Here is a 20,153-nt window from a genome sequence, read left to right as displayed (position 1 = left end):
ACGATTCACTTTCGAGGCGACGGTCGGAAGTCGGCCGCTGATTGGGTGATTCGAATGGAAGCGCGGGGTGTCCCTCGAGGCAGCGGACGGCAAGTGTCCGGCTCCTGAGGAGGAGGAGGGAGACCCAGAATGGCCCCGAGGAAGCGGCTGCGGAGTAAGGGCGGGCAGAATCCCCCGTCGAAGTGAGTTGGGCGTGAGCAGGGCCGGGCTGAACGAGGGAGGGGAACCACGAATCCTGAACTGTCCGGAGCCTTCTTTCCGGTGCCCTTCGGGTCGAAATGTAGCAACGGGATTTTCCTCTTCCGTCCTCACAACGATCCTGCGAGGTCGGCCGCTGCTGAGAGAGGCCGGCCTGCGCCACGACGGAGCATGAATCGAAACCGAGGGCGGGAGTGGGGGGTCGCCTCGGTCCACGTTCGTGAACCTGGAATTTCTTTCCAGTTACCGAAGTATTCTGTGTGAGAGAGAGACGTAGAAATGGAGGGGGCAGGACCCGGCTAACCCCATCCGGGCTCAGAAGGCCCGGGCCTGATTCCTGTGTGGATGGGAGACCACCAGGAAATCCCAGGCTTGCTGAAGTTTGCAACCAAAGTGTAGAGGCATCTTTTACCCTGTCTTGGATAGGAGTGACCTTTGGATAACTGTATATGCTCTCAGTCTTCCCTACTTAGCAGACAGTACAAAAGTAGTGGAGGATATAATGGGCAAAGAGCTGTGCCACTGCTGAGTTCGTTAGAAGAAAGTCTAGGGGGGAAAAAAATACTGTAATTGCTTCCTTTTCCAAACCTTAAAAGAAATTAACTTTGTCAAAAAAAAATTTAATCTCAAATCTGAAATTAGTTGTGCTCACCTTAGAATATGTTCAATTCTATCTGGTATTTATTACACACGTCCATTAGTGTCAAAAATATTCTTAGATAATTGACTCTTAAGAGACATTGAACAGCATAATAGAACTTATTGCCTGTTTGTTTATTATTGTCTTGGAATTACTCTTAAGTTCTACAATTGCATGCTGTGGTGCAAATAGAAATGTTCATACCCTAACATAATACTGTAAATGTATTTTATTAGTGTTCAGTGCTCTTAACTTTGATACACACAAGTATGTCTTTAAGTTAGTCCAACCTTGTGTTGTTGAGCTGTCTTGTATATCATTTTAGGATGAGATGTCCAGAGTTGTCCTTATGATTTTGGAAGTCCATAGAGCGCAAGACTTGCCATTTGTTGTGAACCATTTTTCTACTTCTTTTCTCACTATCTGTACTTTACTGTATAAAATTAAGATGCAGTTCTTTGAAGGACAAAATTCCTATCTTATATTTGGAGGGTCTTCATCATGGATGAAACAGTATCTGAATATATTAGAAGAACAGTGCTGCGAATACCACGTTCAGAAACATCAAAAATGCTGGCTACGTGGGGGTTTCTGTCTGAGACTCAGCTTCAGTCTTTGAACATTCATCAGAAAAAAGAAAACGTGTCTCAAGCAGTTGTCGAACTTTGTGAGGTAAGAGCAAAGTACAAGTGCTTTTGTTTCATCTCTTTGGAAAATATATAAAATTATTCTTATGACAAAAGGTTCCCTTTTTATTGTGATAAAGATGTAAATATTGCTATCTGGAAAACACAGAATCTCATGCAAACAGTATAAATCACAACAAAAATTTGGTCTCTTTTATGGGAAGTCCATAGTTGGGAGGTCAGTTAAACCACATTGTATTGCAAAAAGATAACTGTAGAACAGCCAAGTGTTATTCAAATCAATTATAGTTCAGTTTGCTATTAATTGTGGGCTACAGATGTATTTTGGTTTACATAATGATTCTGCAAAATTTCTGAAATTCATGTCTAATACAATTCAGATTCATTTGCCTAGAAAATCCACTAGCAATGACATTCCGCTCCATATTATATATTTAATTGGTTTCATGCCTTATGATGTTCTTATCTCAATGAAATTGTGTTGCATAAAATTGTAGTATTTCTTATAACTTATTCATATTGTCTTGAAGGAGAACCATGCAACTATTAAAGATGCAGCAGAATTAGACATAATTTGTAAGTAGAGTGTTATACATATATATATATTTATAGTAAACAGTCTTTTTTCTGCAGTCTAAATCATTTATGTTTTTATAAGCTGTAAGTTTGTTTGATGAGATTGATATTTATCTTGTCTGTGATACAATTTTAAAAGCAGTTTCACTTTTTAAAAAATACAAGATTATTCTCGTTTTCATTGCAGCACAATACTCCATTGTAAATGTCATGTTTTGGTAGGAATAGACTTCTCCAATCCATTGTTGGTAATTAAATTTATCAAGTAAACACTCCCAAAACAAATTCTTATACTTTAAAATCTGAATTTTTAATAGATAAAAGAGGGATTGTTCTTTCTAAACCAATTATTTATTTATTCAGAGATTCTGCATTTGAGGTTTGTTTGTTCCCACATAATAATGGTCAGAATTACAGTGTATTTTATACCTGCATTTTATATAGTTCATAAGTTTAAGTTTGAATGTTTAGCTAACCAAGAAGATAATTCCCCTGGATTTGATTTTGATTTCTAGCTTGTTCGCTTTTTCAAAAATTGCATTATTCCCTAGTTTAATGATCTCACAACCTGAAAGCACATATTTCAGTCTTCTGTTGGATGTTATCAAAACTTATTTGTGAGGAAGTGTGAACTGTTTATAGCCTCAAAGACAAGGAGTAAAAAATAGAGATTAGCTCCCATTAATCTGAAAGATTGCTAAATATAATAAATAACAATACTGGTATTCCTGTAGTTCCTTTTATAGAGGTAGGGATTTGTCATGATAACCTGGGAGTCTTTATTAAGTTAGTAGCCACTCAGTTCGTTATCTTTTTTCTTAGACAACTACACCTATCAAGAAAAAAAGATGTGGACTGTTTACCAAATGACTAGAGAAGGTAAGTACCCACAACTTACCTTCAGTTATTCTGAAAAAAACTGACATACTTTGAATATATTCTCTTCTGTTGTATATATTGAAATGTCTCCTCATGTTTTGAATTAATATAGTAGAATTTCTTTCCATTGTGTTACTTTGAAACCTTTACAGTTAGAATGTTAGGGTTTCTTCTTAACTGTAGTAATCACATTTTCATTAGTATATCTCAGTCGTCAACCAAATGGAGTGAATATCCTTACACATTTACACGTGCACCCTCCTTTTAGTGATTCCTACTACACCTGATAACCGATGTGGTTTTGGTTTAGGATTAGGATTAGGGAGACAAATTTCAAATTCACCCTCAGCCAAGCAAAATCACTAGGTGGATGTCACACCAATCACATACTCTCAGTCCAGCCTACTTCACAGGTTTGTGAAGATAAAATGGAGATTTCCATGTAAGCTGCCTTTAGCTTCTAGGAAAAAAGATGGAATATAAAATAAATGTTATTATTTGTGATACTAAACTGAAAGAAGGTTCCTACCACAAAAAACAGTGCATTAGCCAAAATATGATATATAAGATAAGATAAATAAGGTGCATAATATTTTTTTCCATTATCTAGGTATGCTTAAGGCCTTTCCCAACCAGATATCTCTAGCTTTGTTATTCCTTCTAGCAACAGGAATAAAATAAATTGCCTGGAGACTTGTATTTAGTCTTGTGACCGAAGAATAAAACAAGCTTCAGCTGCAGTTGCTTTCCTATCAATCCCATGCATTGACTGGCACTGGTATGTCTAAGCCAATGTTTCTCACCCGTGGCAATTTTAAGCTGTGTGGACTTCAACTCCCCGAATTCCCCAGCCAGCATCTGCTTGCTGGGGATCTGGGAGTTGAAGTCCACACAGCTTAAAATTGCCAAGGGTGAGAAACACTGGTCTAAGCCATGGCTGCCTGCCTGTTCTAAAGCAAAATCAGTTGCTGTGCGACACTTCAGAGTTTGAAATATTAGTTATGTCATCCATCAGCGTTCTTCTGCCTGGGAACCTCCTGATGTACCTCCAGTTTCTGAGGCACATCAGAAATGTACAGCAGTCCAAAACATCTAGAAATCATCAAGTTGGTGAAAGTTGACTTACAGAAACATGGGTGGACTTGAATCAACTTTATTGTTGTTAAAAGTAATGGAAAATTACAGCCTTCAATGTAAAGTAACCTTTTACCTTGTTTTGTATGAATTATACAAGTGTGTTTATTTTTTTTATTTTTTTTTATTTTTATCTTGCCTTTCATTATTTTTATGAGTAACTCAAGGCGGCGAACATACCCAATACTCCTTCCTCCTATTTTCCCCACAACCACAACCCTGTGAGGTGAGATGGGCTGAGAGAGAGTGACTGGCCCAAGGACACACAATCGGCTTTCATGCCTATGGCGGGACTAGAATGGAGTCGAATGACACCTATTTTAATACCTTTTACTATTTGCAGATAATGAAGATCTGGTCATTTTTAACTGGACAAATTTCAGAAGAAAATTTAAATATGCTCTGCTATCCGTTCTGAAAAATGTAAGAATAATGCATGAAAATATTTAGTCTTTAAATTAGAGATTATACTTAACCTATTCTACTAAATCATGTAAATGTAAAACAATTTTTTGTTTTGTTTTTTGAAATTAGAGAGAAAAATAGCTTCATTTTTATTTAGAAGTGACCCTTATCTTTCGAACTGGCTGTTCTTGCAATGTAAGGAGTATGTTGACAGACTGTAAAATGGGCTTGATCATAATATGAAATGAAAGGTAGCATATACTGTTCTGTATGTGAGCTAATAGAACTAATACTTTAAAAGTAATGTAGCTGTGCAGTGGTTTGGACACATGGGGTCATAGGCTTAGCACTTCTCTTAAGCAGTTGCATAAGCCATAAACAGGAGTCCATATATTATTTCAAACTAAAAGCAAACCCATTATGGGAACCAGGCTGTTGTGTATGTTTTCTCTGTAATGCACATGTGAGGAACAATTACGTCTATTTCTTTATGCAATCTTTAACTGTGGTGTTAACACCCCAAATTGCAATTTTTCCTTTCTCTTTAAATCAGGCAACTATCAGCTTTAAAGAATATGAAGACAACGCAGTGTGGATTCGAATTGCGTGGGGAACACAATATACAAAACCTAATCAATACAAGCCAACCTATGTAGTTTACCATTCACAAACTCCTTTTGTCTTTATAGCCAATTCTAAGTTGAAGAGTAATAGAACTTTGCTTTTTCAGGTAATGTACTTCGCATTCTAATTATTTATCTCTTTTCTCTTTCAAGGTCATTTCTTTGATATAACAAGAATCAGTTGATGTTTTGGTTTTCTGAACTACTGTATTATATAATGTAGACATGCTTAAATATTAATTTATCGTTGTAAAATGGGGAGATAACATAGAAGAGCAAGACATTTCAGTTTCAATTAAAAATTGCTCCCATTTTCATTTGAAGGCCCTGTTGGCTGCTGCTGATTACAAAGACATCCATGAAATGGACTTCCGAAGCCATTGTTTAGACTCTCTTAAAGTTATTTTATTTAAAAGATGTTGCCAGGTGAGCTTCTTCACTCCTCTACTCTAAGCCAAATGTTAGGGTTGCGTTTTTTGTTTTGTTTTAGGCCTGTTTCTAAACTTCCCAGTGTGGGGGCCATGTGGCTTCTTCAAAGAGATCACATTACAATTCTACAAAGCTGGACAGTCTCTCAACAAGGTAAACTTAACCCTGTGGATAGAACTAATGTTTCACCTTTTGCTTTTGGAAGAATCCCTCAGCTCTCAATCAATAATATTTTATACTACTATTACTTCAAATGTAGCAAATGATAAACATTGATTTTCAATTTTAACCAGTGGCTCACCATATACACTCTTCAGATATGATTCTTGAACAGGGAATTCCAAACACGTGTATGCAATACAGAGCCATGTATACCCCCTTATTCCCACATTCTCCACCTCTGCCATGCTTTGGCTAGTTTAAGAGATCTTGGCGGCTTCCGTAGGTACTCAGCCAATGGCATAAAAACCTTTCCACAATTCAGAATTGTACATATCATTGTGATACAGTTGAGAATGGAGAAGAAAATGGATTTTCAGGTAAAAAATGATGAGGATAAGGCCACTCTGAATTGGCTCTGCATACTTTGGAATTCCATATTAGGTCATGATGTAGAGAGATTAATGTATCAACTTACAGTATTTCTGCACTAACTCACTGTTTCCTTTTGTTTTAAAAAAAGGAAGTTGCTACACTTAGGGTTTTTTTTTTTAATATTTCTAACCATCACTCATAATAAATGAAAATCTACTAACTTAACTTTTTGGTATTAATATTTTTCTTTATTTCTTTCTCAGAACTTTCAGACTTATCTCCCTCAACCTCTACAAGAAAAAAACAGTGCTCTGGAAAATGGTATTTAAGCTATTTTGTTAATTTGTTTTAAAATCCAAACGATTTATTTAAATCGGAGGTAGAGGGAACATGCTCAGTGCACAGCCGTCTCTGTGGAGCTTCCCTTGCCCTTACTGAGCAGGCACACTATGATGTCTAACGTCGGAAGGTTCAGTTTTCCCATGGGCTGATTCCTTAACATCTTGGCATTTGGGGGTAAATGGAATGTAGAACTATATTGCTGTTTGAGCTAAGCATGCTTTCAGTACATTGATGTGTTTATAACGTGTTTTCCAGTTGATCCAAGGATAATTTTGGAAGATAAACATGAAAAGGACAGAATTCAGAGAGTTAATCGGGAAGCTTTTGGTGATGGTCCTCAGCCAAAGCTAGAATTTGCACAATACAAGGTTAATTTGTACTTCTATTTATAGTTATATACTGCAGATTCCATGAGTATTTTAGCTCTGCCCCATGCAGAGCTAAAGACGGATTCTTTCTGGATTATGCTGAACACTGAATGCTCAACCCCATTGTGTTGGTAGGATTCGACCTAAGCCTGTTTCTCCCTATCCAGACCCTGATTGACATTATTGTCTCAATAATGGTCTGACTCATGCATCCACTGAAAATGCAGAATTCAGATTTATTGAAGATGTGTACAGAATAAAGAGGGACGCGGTGGCGCTGCGGGTTAAACCACTGAGCTGTCGATCGGAAGGTCGGCGGTTCGAAACCGCGCGGCGGGGTGAGCTCCCGTTGCTCGTCCCAGCTCCTGCACACCAAGCAGTTCGAAAACATGCAAATGTGAGTAGATTAATTGGTACCGCTTCGGCGGGAAGGTAACGGCGTTCCGTGAGTCATGCTGGCCACATGACCCGGAAGTGTCCTATGGACAACGCCGGCTCCAAGGCTTTGAAACGGAGATGAGCACCGCCCCCTAGAGTCGGACACAACTGGACTTTACGTCAAGGGAAACCTTTACCTTTACCTTACAGAATAAAGGAAAAAGCCACGACTAAAGATTCCCACTCAAACTACCTAATTAAAAGCAAACAGGCAAGCCAGAACCCCCCTCCACATTCCTTCCCTTTGCACCAGCAGTCCGGCATTCCACTTCCAAACGTCTCCAGTTGATACAACCTTGAAACCCCTCATTAGACCAAACGCTACTCTTTCTCAGTCTCACTGATTCCCCCCCCCCCTCCCTTCTGGTGCTCGACACACGGTGGCTCAAACTGGCAGGGAACACAATCATACGATCTACTAGTTCTTTGATCGTGGATTCTGACACTAACAGCCTCCCGTCACCAGGACTGGGACCTCCATTGCATCTCCTGCTCAGCCAGGGATGAAGATATTGCATATTGATGAGAGAGAGAGAGAGAATGTCAGCCTGAATCCATCCACTGCAGGATGAAGGCTTCTTCACTGAAGGTTATGGACCATAATCTACACACCAGTCCAGTGTGGATTGGTAGATAGATTTTTTTTTTTACTTCCCAGTCTTAAGACTTTTAATGCAATCAGATAACTGCTGAATAAATTAGTGTATTTAAATTATCAAATAGTTCTGGTTGATGTTTTGGTTGCGTGCTTATTTTAAGCCAACTTGATATTTCTTCCACAAGAGGGCACCCTTTGATTTTTCATGTGCATACAGTTGTATTTAATATTGTAATAATTTTTGAATAAAATAGTTACCTCATTTAGTTACAGCATATGGAAATGAACTCTAAACAGATGCCAAGGAGTTTTTGTTAATCAAATTAACATTGCAATGTATTTGGGGGGGGAAATGTTGCAAATTTTGGGAATGTTGACTAGAGTTATTTATACAAGAATACAACACTTTAAAATGTCTTTAAAATGAAGTTACTTGACTTGGATCAGGTCAGAAAGATTGAGGTTCATGTTCCCACTCAGCCACAGAAATCAGATAATTTGGGTCAGTCATTTTTTTTAGCTCATCCTAACTCACAGGATGGCTATGAGGATAAAATTGAGGGAGCATCGTGTCTTAAGCTCTCTAGCATGTTGTGCCAAAGATGAAAGGAAGTAAAGTTAGAGATTCATGACATAAATATGGTTTATTTGTTAGGTGTATATCCTTTCAATGCTGCTTCTCTGGGGATTTCCCTTCATTTTATCCCCATAACAGCAACCATGCAAGGTAGACTGGGCTGAGAGAGGGGCCAGCCCAAAGTCATCCCGTGAGTTTCCATGGCTGCAGGAGGATTTGAATGTGAGACTCCCTGGTCCTCGCCCAGGACCTTAACACTCATACCACACCTGTCTCTTTACCGTTTCTGTTTGTTTGGCTTACAGCTTGAAACCGTATTTAAAAGTGAAGAGGAAGGAAGCATCTTGAATACTAATGAGCCATTTAGATGTATGATCAAGTTTTCTAGTCCTCATCTTCTAGAAGCACTCAGGTCCCTAGGACCTTCTGGTAAGTATTGCAATTATGGCAGAACCTAGAAGCCATTCTTATATTTTTACCGTATAAAAGGGTGGTAAACAGCCTATAAAACCAGGGATTCACAGGTCACTTCATATCACTACGATTCATTTCAGTGCATCCCCTGCTACACTGTATTTTAAAAACTAGTGTGGGAGTGTTTGGGCTAACCCTATACGTCGATTAGATATTTGATAAAATAAACTCTACTACATTCAAATGCTAATATTTGAATTCGGCGATAGTCAATTCATTCCAGCATAAATTAAAATAAGGCAAAGGTCTCTTTTAGGCTGCTCATTACCTTAGCCTGTTCCTAAATTTCCAGTGTGAATGAGCAGCTTTAATGCATGCGGAGTCTATTCTCATTCTGGATGGATATCAAACCTGAGTTCTTGCATGGGAGTCCCAAAATCTCATGAGATTTCAACTATTTTAGGCAAGGTCTCATGCAAGGTTTTGGACATTTAAAAAAAATCATGAGGTTGGTAGCTGAAAATGTCACGTTGCTGACCCTTGCCTGATATAGATTTTCACCCCAGGCCACTCTGACATGCTGTTATATATGGATTTGGACAGTGCTATTAAAAGATACCAGATTCCTGAACTGTCCTTTTCATCTGCCAGATGTGCTTACAGAGCTATAAAAGATCGTATATTATTGAATTTTTTTAATTGTATGTTTTTTAATAATAGGAATAGCAGATGCTCCTCTTTCACCGTTACTCACCTGCATCACCCAAAAAGCCAGGAATTATTTTAAAATCAGAGAGAGAAAAGATGCTCTTTCACAAAGCTATGCAGACCAGTGATACTTTTAAGGTAAATTGAACAAACCTCTCTTTATGGATTGTTTGTTTGATTTTGCTGAGAAGAATATAGAGTCACTTCTCCCAAGCTTCCTATGTTTTTCAGATTACTCTGTGGTTTGCAGAAAGTTACAGTTTATAACTCGGAGGGACCTGTTTGACAAGACACTCCCTGTGTTATCACTCAATAACTTTTCATAGACGTGCCAGATTCTTCTGAAGCAAACCACACAAAAATGATTTTAGAAATTGAATAATTCATAGTATTATTTTTGGGAGATTTTGTAAGTGATGATCAGTGCGAAGGTTTGTGTGTTCTTAGAATGTAATCAATAAAAGTGCTGTTGAAAATGACCATTTGATTTTAAATATTTTAGTTAACTGATGCAAGTGAGATAAATAAACCTATTGATTAAATTGTAATAACTGCGTGTAATTTTCAGACGAGTGTAAATAACAAAGCTGTTATATTTAACTGCTAGTCACGATGACAGCATTCTGTGCTGGAGTCAGCCTCTTACAAATAAGAATATCCCAAGGAAATCCACAAGCAGAATAGTGGACAGGAGGAGGAGAAATCTTTTCATCCATCCTTTACTAATCCCTCACTCCACCCTGACCTGCTGAACATAAAATGTCCTTTCCATACTAGTTTGAAAGATGAGCAGCTTGCATTCTATATGACATTAAAGGGAAGGCACTTGCCCTTTTCCATGGCCAGCATCAATATGCAGGCTTCTGTGTTTTAAAAATGTCTGGGTTACTCTAGTAGGCTTATCTATATGCCATTGTAGATGTTAGCAATGCACGATCAGTGTTGTCTAATTAAAAATGAAATACTAACCTAGTGTATATAATCCAACTATTTTAACTATTTGTTTTGGAGAAGTTCCTGTGAGGACAGTTGGAATGTACTGTATAAAAACGTTGATGGTAGACATTCAGTTATACTAAACTGAATTTTAAACAGAAATTGTAGTGAAACGTGTATCTTTTAATTGTATTGCCTTATATGTACTTGGATATCCATGACAAAAATGGAATGTATGTTAGCTGTATATTGCAGAAGAATCTATTACAAATGTCAGGCCCTTTCTGACAACGTAGATAGCTATTTTAAGAAGTTTTCATTTTTCATATCTTTGTAAAAATAAATAAAGCTATTTATAAAAATGTGTTTCACTCTATTGTTACTTTGTTCCAAGTTTATCCTGTTGCTTGAGGAGTTTTGTGTGGCATATCTTCCCCTCATCAGTTTTATCTGCACTTTGTCTTAACCACAGTTTAACCTGTGGTTGCAGACATTACACGAAAATTGTTCCATCGTCTGAAAAACTAGTTAAACGTATTACAGCATAAGCCACTGGGCAGTGAAATCTCAAATTCAGAAAGTATGTTTAGTTGAATACTTTACATCTGAGTCTGAAAAAAATGACATGGGATGTTAAGTGTTGTTACTGTAGGATGCCTAGAATCTAATGAGTAGGTGGCATACTAATCTATTTAGCAGATGAATTTAGAGTATAGGTTATGATTTTTCACAATAGCTGTAGGTTTCTTGATGTATTGTGTCCAAATCTTACCAGGTTTTTTTGTTCTTCCCTAAAATGGGAATAATCTAGCTCTAGCCCAAAATGTTAGTGGCTGCAGTTCATGAGTCATGTTAACTCATGGTTCTATATACTGAAAATGTTAGATAATGTTAAATAAACTTGGTAGCATTTGCATTCTAGTTGACTTTGTAGTTCAGCAGTTGGAACACTTGTGTTTTGGGCTTGTCCTATTATTACCCCCGTTTTTGGTCTGAAATTAGTAAGACTGTCAACTTCCAAGGGATTCCTCTGTGTTTGCAATCTGGAATTTATGAAGGCATGGAGAATCATGAGGGTAGCTAAAATAATTAGAAAGATAAAATGTATACCTAATTTGCAGCAGAGGGTTGCTGATTTTTTTAAACAGGCAGGCCTATGATACAAAATGATAGGGTTCTTTTTTTCTTTTTTAAATTTTATATACAGTATTAGGTCTGTTAAATTAGATCTTATTAACCCTGAAATAATTTGATATTTTTTTGGTTTTTGTTTAACTATGGTTGGTTAATGGCTCATGGACTGGGTGAGCTATGGTTGATGCGAAACTGGCTAGTCTGAAGACACTTCAAATAGCTTTAGTAGTTTCATGCCAATTTCAGACGAACCTCGGAACACTTTAGAAAGGAACTTTAAACCTTCAGTGAGCATTCTCCCCAGAAACCTGCCAAGTAAAAACTCTGCTTCTCAAAAAAGAGCTGCCAAGAAATGGGTGGCCATATAAATCAGTACTGATTGATCGATTACAGTACAGCAGGGTTTCTCAACCTGGGCGGCTTGAAGATGGGTGGACTTCAACTTCCAGAATTCCCCAGCTAGCAAGCCTGGCTGGGGAATTCTGGGAGTTGAAGCCCACCCATCTTCAAGCTGCCTAGGTTGAGAAACACTGGATTACAGTAATGAATCGCAGGCGGCCTCGTTCACAGTCCCGTAGCTGAAATTGCGGCTGGGGGCTCGGTCCCGCGTTACAGAGAGCCGGGCGGAAGGGGGCGGGGTCGCTGTTCCGTGGGCGGGGCTTGCGCCGCCCTTTCCCACGCATCCCTCATGAATATGGAAAACGGTATCCTAAATATTCATGAGCCGCCCGACCGGAAGCGTCCGACCGGTTGGTTTGGGAACGGCCGCGAGGAAGATGGCGGCGGCGCCCCCTCCGCAGCGGCTGGCTCAGCGCGGCGGCCCCGGCTCGGGGCTCGGGCGGCCCCGGCGCCCGGCGCCCCGCGACGTCCGCGAACGCCCGGCCAGCCCACGGGAGCTGGTGACGCCCTCCGTGACGGAGCTCTCGCGGGCCGTCCGCAGCAACATCCTGTGTACGGTGCCCGGCTGCGGCAAGGTGCTGCCCAACCCGCCGGCGCTGAGCATGCACCTCAGCAAGGCCCACCGCCTGCCGCAGGTAAGCCCGGCCCCGCCCAGCCCAGCCTCGGGGGTCTGCGCCCCGGGCCGTGGTCGAGCCGCGCCGCGGCGGAGCAGCAAGTGGAGGCCCTTTCTTCCTCCCTCCCTCCCGGGTCCCCCCCCCTCCTTCCTTCCAATGCAGCGTTTCTCAACCTGGGCCGCTTGGGGAGGGGTGGACTTCAACTCCCAGAATTCCCCAGCCAGCCATGCTTTCTTTTGGAAACCTGTTTCTCCGGTGATCTGTCAGGGAGAATCTCTCATCCTTCATCTTTCCAGATTGTCCAGAGTTCCCTGGGAGGTCCCCCTCCTTCTCTCTCCGCCATCCAAGGAACTGAATAGTTCTCATAAGATGGGGAAAAGGGGGGATTCTGGCTGCTGGGGTTTTTATTTACAAAAATGGGAATAGGACTCAAGCAAATGCTTCTGTGCCTGCCTCCTAGCATCCTTGCAGAGCATTATTCTTATGGGACACCTTGACACCTGTGGTAGATGTCTCTCTCAATCAACCAAAGAATGCCACTGGTACAATAATGGCTTGAAACATCAGATGCAATTTTTCTCCATCTTTTTTTTTTCCTTTCTGGTTTGTAACTATTTCATCCTGATTCCAAGTATTAACTCAAAACTATGCCGCAGTTGAAGAAATGAAGCCCTTTGTTGATCTGGGAATTATGCTTCAGACACTGCCGCCTGGGCTTTTTCTTGCTCAGATATTAATCTTGGACCGTCCCATTAATTCTTATCTCTTTCGGCTTCTTGATTTTGTTTGAAACATTTTAGGCTTCCCTTAACAAAATTACTGGGTTGGGTAAGGATCAAAAGGATTGTGTCTAACTTGAATGTTCATACAGCTCATGGCAATGTGATATGTTTTCTAAACAGCAGCATAACAATTCAGTTTGTTGGGGCATCTTTAAAAGATTTGGCAGACAGGAGTCCATTTATACTGCAGACCCCTCCTCTCCAGAGATTTGTCTTACTCAAAGTTGGGACTTATGGAGGTGTCAGTAATTCCCCCTTCATCTTCTTCATTTGCAATCCTATTGTAGTGTCCTTGTTTGTTGGATTTGTAGATTAGGAAGATCAGGACTCAGGTTGTCTTACTTTTCAGGTGTATTGTAGGAATAGCCAACTTGTTCTCCCACAGCATTTCCTGAGACAACAAAATGGGAACTGCTACTATTTCATCACGGTTTTTCATTCATGATTTATTCAGTTAGGAATAGGCTGGCTATAGTCTTGCTGGATCTGCTTTGTCTTTTGCTAAAATCCCAAGACCACCTAATTTAAAGGCTACTGAGCCCGGGATTTTGAAAACCTATCATAAAGTCATGGTCCTAAGAAAGACAATTTGAAATTTCTTCAGTAAATAAAATAGTGCTCCTCCAGTGCTGAGTTCTCTAGAGACATATAGTCAATGGTACTGATTTTACGTAGAATTAGAGTTGTTCTTCCCTTTGCAGCATAAACAGAAACCTAAGTGCTGTTTTTTTTAACTGGCTCTTAGCTAATTTGCTCCATGGCATGGTTGTGGAGGTAAAATGAGGGTTCTAATGGATCCTGTCATTTGCACCAATTAAGCAAATCTATAAGAGTTGTTAATCTATTTATGTTGTGTAATTCTGTATTCACTAGTGAAAGAGAAAGGCAAGGTACTCTGACACCATGTCCCAAAATGTGGGCATTTTGTAAGCTAGCTTCTGACACTTCAGCAAGCATCTCACAAACTTTTCAACCATATCTTATAGTCAGAGGACAAGAAACCCAACTCCGAATGTAAGGTGGCACAAACTTTTTACCTCATCAGATAAGTGATGGAATGGTTTCCTTGGTTTGATTCATTGGAACATGGTTATGGTTTTACATCTTGTAAAAAAAAATCTCCCTAGCTTCAGACTTTATTGATTCAAAATTCCATTCTTTTACTCTGAACTCATTTAAATGAAATAGTTTGATCTAAGCATTTAGCTTTGTGTGTACTGTGGTATATCTATGTTCTAAATTATCCTGCCTGGGCCTAATTAATAACGTTTGTATTGGGCATTTCTCAGCCTCAGAAATTTACAGATCCTTCTACTTTTTTTAAAGATACAAATGGAAAAATATGACAATCGTGGTTATATCAGATCTTAAACCAATATCAAACCATGTTTTAAGTTTTAAACTATTTTAATTCTGTTGCTGAGAAATCATGCCTGCCTGAAGACATTGTGGCTTATAGTAGCATTCCTAAAAGGAGAGAGATCATGTGGGAATGGAGCAGATGAGCTATAGTTTGGAATTATTTCATTTTATTGGACTGAAGTTTGAAGACTGCTGGAAAGAACTGTCTGTATCTTGGCTTTTTAAGCTAGTTGACCATCAAACAACTGCTGTCAGTTTTCAGGTGTCTCTTGAGTAATCAAGCAATCAGACTCATTTGAGATGGAATCTACCAAGAATTCCATCTCAATTTTATTTCTGCAAAATAATAGGAACAAGTTCTGATGATTATGGTCCTTAGATTTCATTAACAATAATATAAATTGTTGAATAAGTCAAAATTCAATTTATCTTCCAGCTCCTTCTAAATTCTAAATTATGTGTTTCTTTTTAATAACATGTGCTGCTTCAGGATGGAAAAATATATCCTGCGGTGAGGAAAGATTTGAAAACACCACAGAAATACTACTGCTGTCCAATTGAAGGCTGTCCTAGAGGACCAGAAAGGCCTTTTTCACAATTTTCTCTTGTAAGGCAGGTATGGGACATAACTACATCATTTAAAGAGAAATGAATTGAAGTTACAGTAGATGGAATGTCATCTCAAAGAGTTATGAATTTTTCTGAATTACAATTTTTTGTGTGAAAATACTACAAATGTATAACAAATCTGCATGCAAATGCCAGATCTAATTGTAAATTAAATACTTACTGTGGGATCATCATGTGAAATAAGAGCTTCCTAGATTCAAATGAAAGAACAAGCAGAAGAGGTGTGAATAGTCCAGAAAGTTCATTTGCTCATCTTTAGCATCTTTTGGAATCTAAACTTGTAGGGTGGCAATGAGTGAACTTTCTGTTAAATAAGTTACAATCTTTTCTTTGATTGTCGTGAACCTACAAGTAGAGTTTCGTTCTTGTATTCCAGTTATTTTGTGGCGCTTAGGTAAAACTGTTAAATCTTCTTAAAGTGTCTGTACTGTGTAGTTCAATATGAATTCAGAATTACAGATAATTGTCTATGGTAAACAAGTATGCCTGTTAGGAAATAGGCCTCATAAAAGTTAGGGGACCTGATTTGCAAGAAGATCCACTTTTAGTCCCCAACAGGTAGGTCTGAGAAACATTTCAGTCTAAAACTTTGGAAGTCTAATGGAAGTTTCCTAACATAGAGAATACTGAAAGATAATGTGACCCATGATCTCATTTGTTGCAAGCTGCTTCTCTTTATTCTTACAATTTTCCTAATGCTTTGTTGTTTCAGCACTTTATGAAAATGCATGCTGAAAAGAAACATAAGTGTGATAAATGTACCAATTCATATGGCACTATATGGGATTTGAAGCGGCATATTGCGGACTGTGGCAAGACTTTCCAATGTACCTGTGGGTGTCCCTATGCTAGCAGGACAGCATTATTATCTCATATTTATAGGACACAACATGAGATCCCGGTTGAACACAGGTATGGCAAGATTTTCCAAATGTGTCCTGTACATGCACATATTAAGATGGGGGACTCAGAAGCTGGGGGAGCGTTTCAGTGTTGATAACTGCAGGGATGGCTCCTCTTCTCTGCCTCTTGGTTTCATTACTACTAATAACACAAGACCTGGGCATCTATTTTTCCAGGTCTTACATCCATGCATCCCTTATCAAATAGGCTACCACTAGCAAAACGGGAAAATAGGAAGGCGTATTAGGTATGTTCGCCGCCTTGAGTTATTTATGAAAATAATAAAGGCGGGATAGATAAATAAATAAATAAAACCTTTAAACTCTGTAATGCTGCACAATGCTCTGTGATGTTTTCCCATTCCTCAGAAGTGCAGATGTGGCCATTGCTCATGAAGTGCTTCATCAGAATGGTTAGCACCACGGGCTTTTGAATGCTGCATGCGTTAAAGAGAGCATGGGGTTGAAGAATGTGAAAACCACAGCAGAAACTTTGTATTACATTAGCATTATTGGCCTGCAGTTCATTACATACATGCTGATCAGGGACAGAAACAAAGTTGCCAGAAAATGTTGTGTTTATTAATTCAATGACTTAGTCACAGACGTGAGTGGGAGGAAATGCATTTTTTCTTTACCAGTCAGTGTGGTAAGCATGAGTTTGTGCTTTGTCCATTGCATAATTTTTTAATCCCAACTCCTTCCATTTTGTCATAGGGATGATAGGAATGGCAGGATGGGAACGGTTTTTAAAACCTTCCTCTGGTGCTTCTATGCTTTGTCAGTGGGCTCTAACCTCAAGCAGCAATTGCGATGGTATGTGGGAGTGACCTTCAGAGAGAGCGGGAAGAGCCACAGCCAGGGGAACGGTCAGACAAAAGGCAGCTTAGCCCACAACAGGAATGTGGGCGTGGGAAATGTCTCAGAAGGGACCCTCCCTAGTTTCTTGGACTGTAAAGGTGACAGGGAGAAATGTACTTTCAGACTTGCAAGATTGATGTCAGCCTTGCGAGTAGTCCAGAGAGGAAGCACGACCAGATGGGCTAATTCTGCTTTATTGTAAGGTTACATTGACAGAATCTTGCAAGTCTGAAAGTACATTTCTCCCCCGTCTCCTTTACAGCCCAAGAAACTAGGCAGGGTCCCTTCTGAGCCTTTTGCCCCACCCACTATCCAGCTGCAGGCTGTGCTGCCTCTTATCTGACCATTCTCCTGGCTGTGACTCTCCCCACTCTCTCCCAGGGTCATTTCCCCATACCATTGCACCAGTGAACTCTATGCTTTCATCTTCCTAAAGTCCTTTTCGTGAACTGGAGGCAGTGGGGAGACCGTGCTGCAGCAGAACCACACGTCTAATGATTTATTAATGTTCACAGGGATCCGCCTAGTAAGAAAAGGAAAACTGAAACGTCACTATCTAATTGCCTGCTGGAAGGAAAAACAATGAACAAGACCTCGGCCAACATCCACAGCAGATGTACTAGCACTGAAGATTTGGAGAGCTCTGAAATCAAGGTGGCAGCTTCCTTTGACAGTCCCAACCACTCTTATACTACCAAGCAAACACAAGCACCACCCAAAAATGCACCCAAGGTTCTCTTGCCTAAGCCTAAAGTGGGCTTGGTTAAACTCCCTGTAGTGCAACTTACTCAGTTGCCTATCTTGGTGTCAGCACCAAATGCCTCTGTCAAGCCCATCGTACTGGCCATGGATGAGAAAGGTTCTGTTACAAGCACTGTTCACTTAATGCCTCTGCCAGTAGGAATTATGATAGCTGCGCTGGAGACTGAAACCCTTGCATTGAAAACGCTCCCAGCCGTTTCCAGAGCCAAAACTGCTGATGGTACTAAGCCAGTTAGTACCGGCATCCAGGTGAATTTAGGGAAAGCTGCTTCGCATAATCCAGTCCAGGATCTAGAAGCTCTGGGCTATAAAAACGGAATCTGTTCCACCAATGTTCAAACTGACCTATCTTTCATTTCACAGAACTTTGTGCCTTCTGCAGCTTGGCCTCCTGATTCCTCGGTGTCCTCTTGTTCTCAGACAGACCTGACTTTCAGTTCCCAAACGTTGCTTCCGGTTAGCGTAGAGACACAGACCCTGTTACCCAGTTCGAAACTGACTTCCTCCATAGCTGCTCAGACGGATGTGCTTGCTCAAGCTTGCTTTCAGTCCTGTGGAATTTCTCGGGAGACTCAGACCAATAAGTCACAAAAAGGTGTTGATGGGAATGTACAATTGGACCAGTCGGTAACTTGCAGCGATCTTTTCAGCAGTGTTAGCTCAGCGTTTCCTGATTCAAGCCCAATGTCCCATCCTGGTGGCCCCTTGATGGCAGCGAGCCTGGGTCAGAATTTACTACAGCAGGGAAACTGCAAAGCTTTGACCCCGGGCACAAAGTGCGAGCCAATGATCAGCTTCAGCACACAGAATAGTATCCTTCCCCAGCAAATCATGACAGACAATCAGACGCAAACCATGGAACTCCTGGATGATCTTGAAACAATTTTTTCAAATAACTCAGCAAGTCACTCACTGGATAACCGTAGTCTTTTAGTAGATGCTCACTCCAGTGCTGGCATCCCCTTGAGCTCTGGACCTACCCAGAATGCAGGAATCGATTTTGACATAGAGGATTTCTTTACAGCCTCCAACATCCAAACTCAAACCGAAGAGGCTGAATTTGGCACCTTGAACTCTGTACCAGTCTTAGAGTCCCTAGATATTGAAACCCAGACAGATTTATTTTCAGACCACGCTACCCAGTCCTATAACTCTCGAGGTAATGCTAATTTCTTAGGCTTAGAAATGTTTGATACGCAGACCCAGACAGACTTAAATTTCTTTTTAGATACTCCCTACCTGCCTTTGGGGAACATCCTGAAGCCCTCTGCCTTTCTGATGAGCGCAGACTCCTCCGACACAGAAACACAAACAGAAATGAGGTGCCCTGAGAGGGATGTGGCTGACCATATGGCAGAAAGTAAAGTCCAGCTGAATAGTGCTGAAACACAAACCATGGATAGCTGTCTTGACACTCTAGGCAGTTTATTTCTCACCAGCAATGAGACTCAGACCGTTATGGGTGATTTTCTTTTGGCTGACTTGGCCTGGAATACAATGGAGTCACAGTTTAGCTCGGTTGAGACACAAACTTGTGCAGAATTGTGCTCTTTGTTTCAGGGCTCTGATAAAGCAAGCCGTTGAGTGCCATTTGCAGACTTCAGCATCTTTGAGGGTTAAGTTATATGGGGGAAGGAAAACCTGACCCGCGTTTGCTCTGCTGAATATAACTGACTATAACCAGTTGGTTTACAGACCTTGTCAGATTGCAAGGTACTTTCGCTGTTGTGCATTGTGACTAATTTAAACCTTGTTGCATATGATTACAGTAGTACGTTATGGTTGAACGCTTTATAAGGCATCTGCTGCTTGCCTCTGCTACCCAGAGTTCTCAGCTCATCGGTTGTAATCATGTCTGTCATCTGACTTTGATGCTGCTGCTAAAGCTGCCTTCTTTGAGAATAACAGTGGGACTTCTGAGTAAATATAATACCCCGAATTCTAACTAACTTCTTCCTTTCTTTTGTTTTGCTGTACATACTGGTGTTGGTTGCCCTGTTTATCAGACGTTTATATCATAGAGGTGTCCAGCAAGTCCTGTGAATTCACTCTTCAGCCTATTGATCTGTTACAATCAACCAGTTCCGCAATCATGTCAGTTCCAGTGTTATTAAATGTAATTTTCTAAGAAAAGCAACCAATTCTATAAACCAGATTTTCTTTAACTTTTGTCTGTGTATTTCTCACTGTGAGGAAGTGGACAACATTATCTTGTAGGCACTGTGTTGACAAGATATCATACAGTTCATGCTTAGAATGGA

The 20,153-nt window shown here is 40.1% G+C and overlaps 2 protein-coding genes across 2 annotated transcripts; both read left to right on the top strand.

Annotated features, from left to right (window-relative positions):
* Window positions 1-68: 68 nt before the first annotated feature.
* Window positions 69-10,812, top strand: CENPN (centromere protein N). Its single transcript, XM_063312905.1, has 11 exons — window positions 69-182; window positions 1,330-1,510; window positions 2,016-2,061; window positions 2,884-2,940; window positions 4,418-4,497; window positions 5,033-5,209; window positions 5,427-5,528; window positions 6,329-6,386; window positions 6,663-6,775; window positions 8,694-8,817; window positions 9,523-10,812. The coding sequence occupies exons 1-11, from the start codon at window positions 130-132 to the stop codon at window positions 9,636-9,638; spliced, it is 1,107 nt and encodes a 368-aa protein (XP_063168975.1). The 5' UTR covers window positions 69-129; the 3' UTR covers window positions 9,639-10,812.
* Window positions 10,813-12,374: 1,562 nt separating this feature from the next.
* ATMIN (ATM interactor) lies at window positions 12,375-20,057 on the top strand. The gene is made up of 4 exons (XM_063312795.1): window positions 12,375-12,614; window positions 15,228-15,353; window positions 16,080-16,279; window positions 17,646-20,057. The coding sequence occupies exons 1-4, from the start codon at window positions 12,582-12,584 to the stop codon at window positions 19,474-19,476; spliced, it is 2,190 nt and encodes a 729-aa protein (XP_063168865.1). The 5' UTR covers window positions 12,375-12,581; the 3' UTR covers window positions 19,477-20,057.
* The last annotated feature ends 96 nt before the right edge of the window (window positions 20,058-20,153 follow it).

Source organism: Candoia aspera, chromosome 11 (assembly GCF_035149785.1).
Source record: "Candoia aspera isolate rCanAsp1 chromosome 11, rCanAsp1.hap2, whole genome shotgun sequence".
Lineage (NCBI taxonomy): Eukaryota > Metazoa > Chordata > Lepidosauria > Squamata > Boidae > Candoia > Candoia aspera.
Note: the sequence above shows the minus strand (reverse complement) of the source record. Positions and strands in the feature narration are given on the sequence as shown.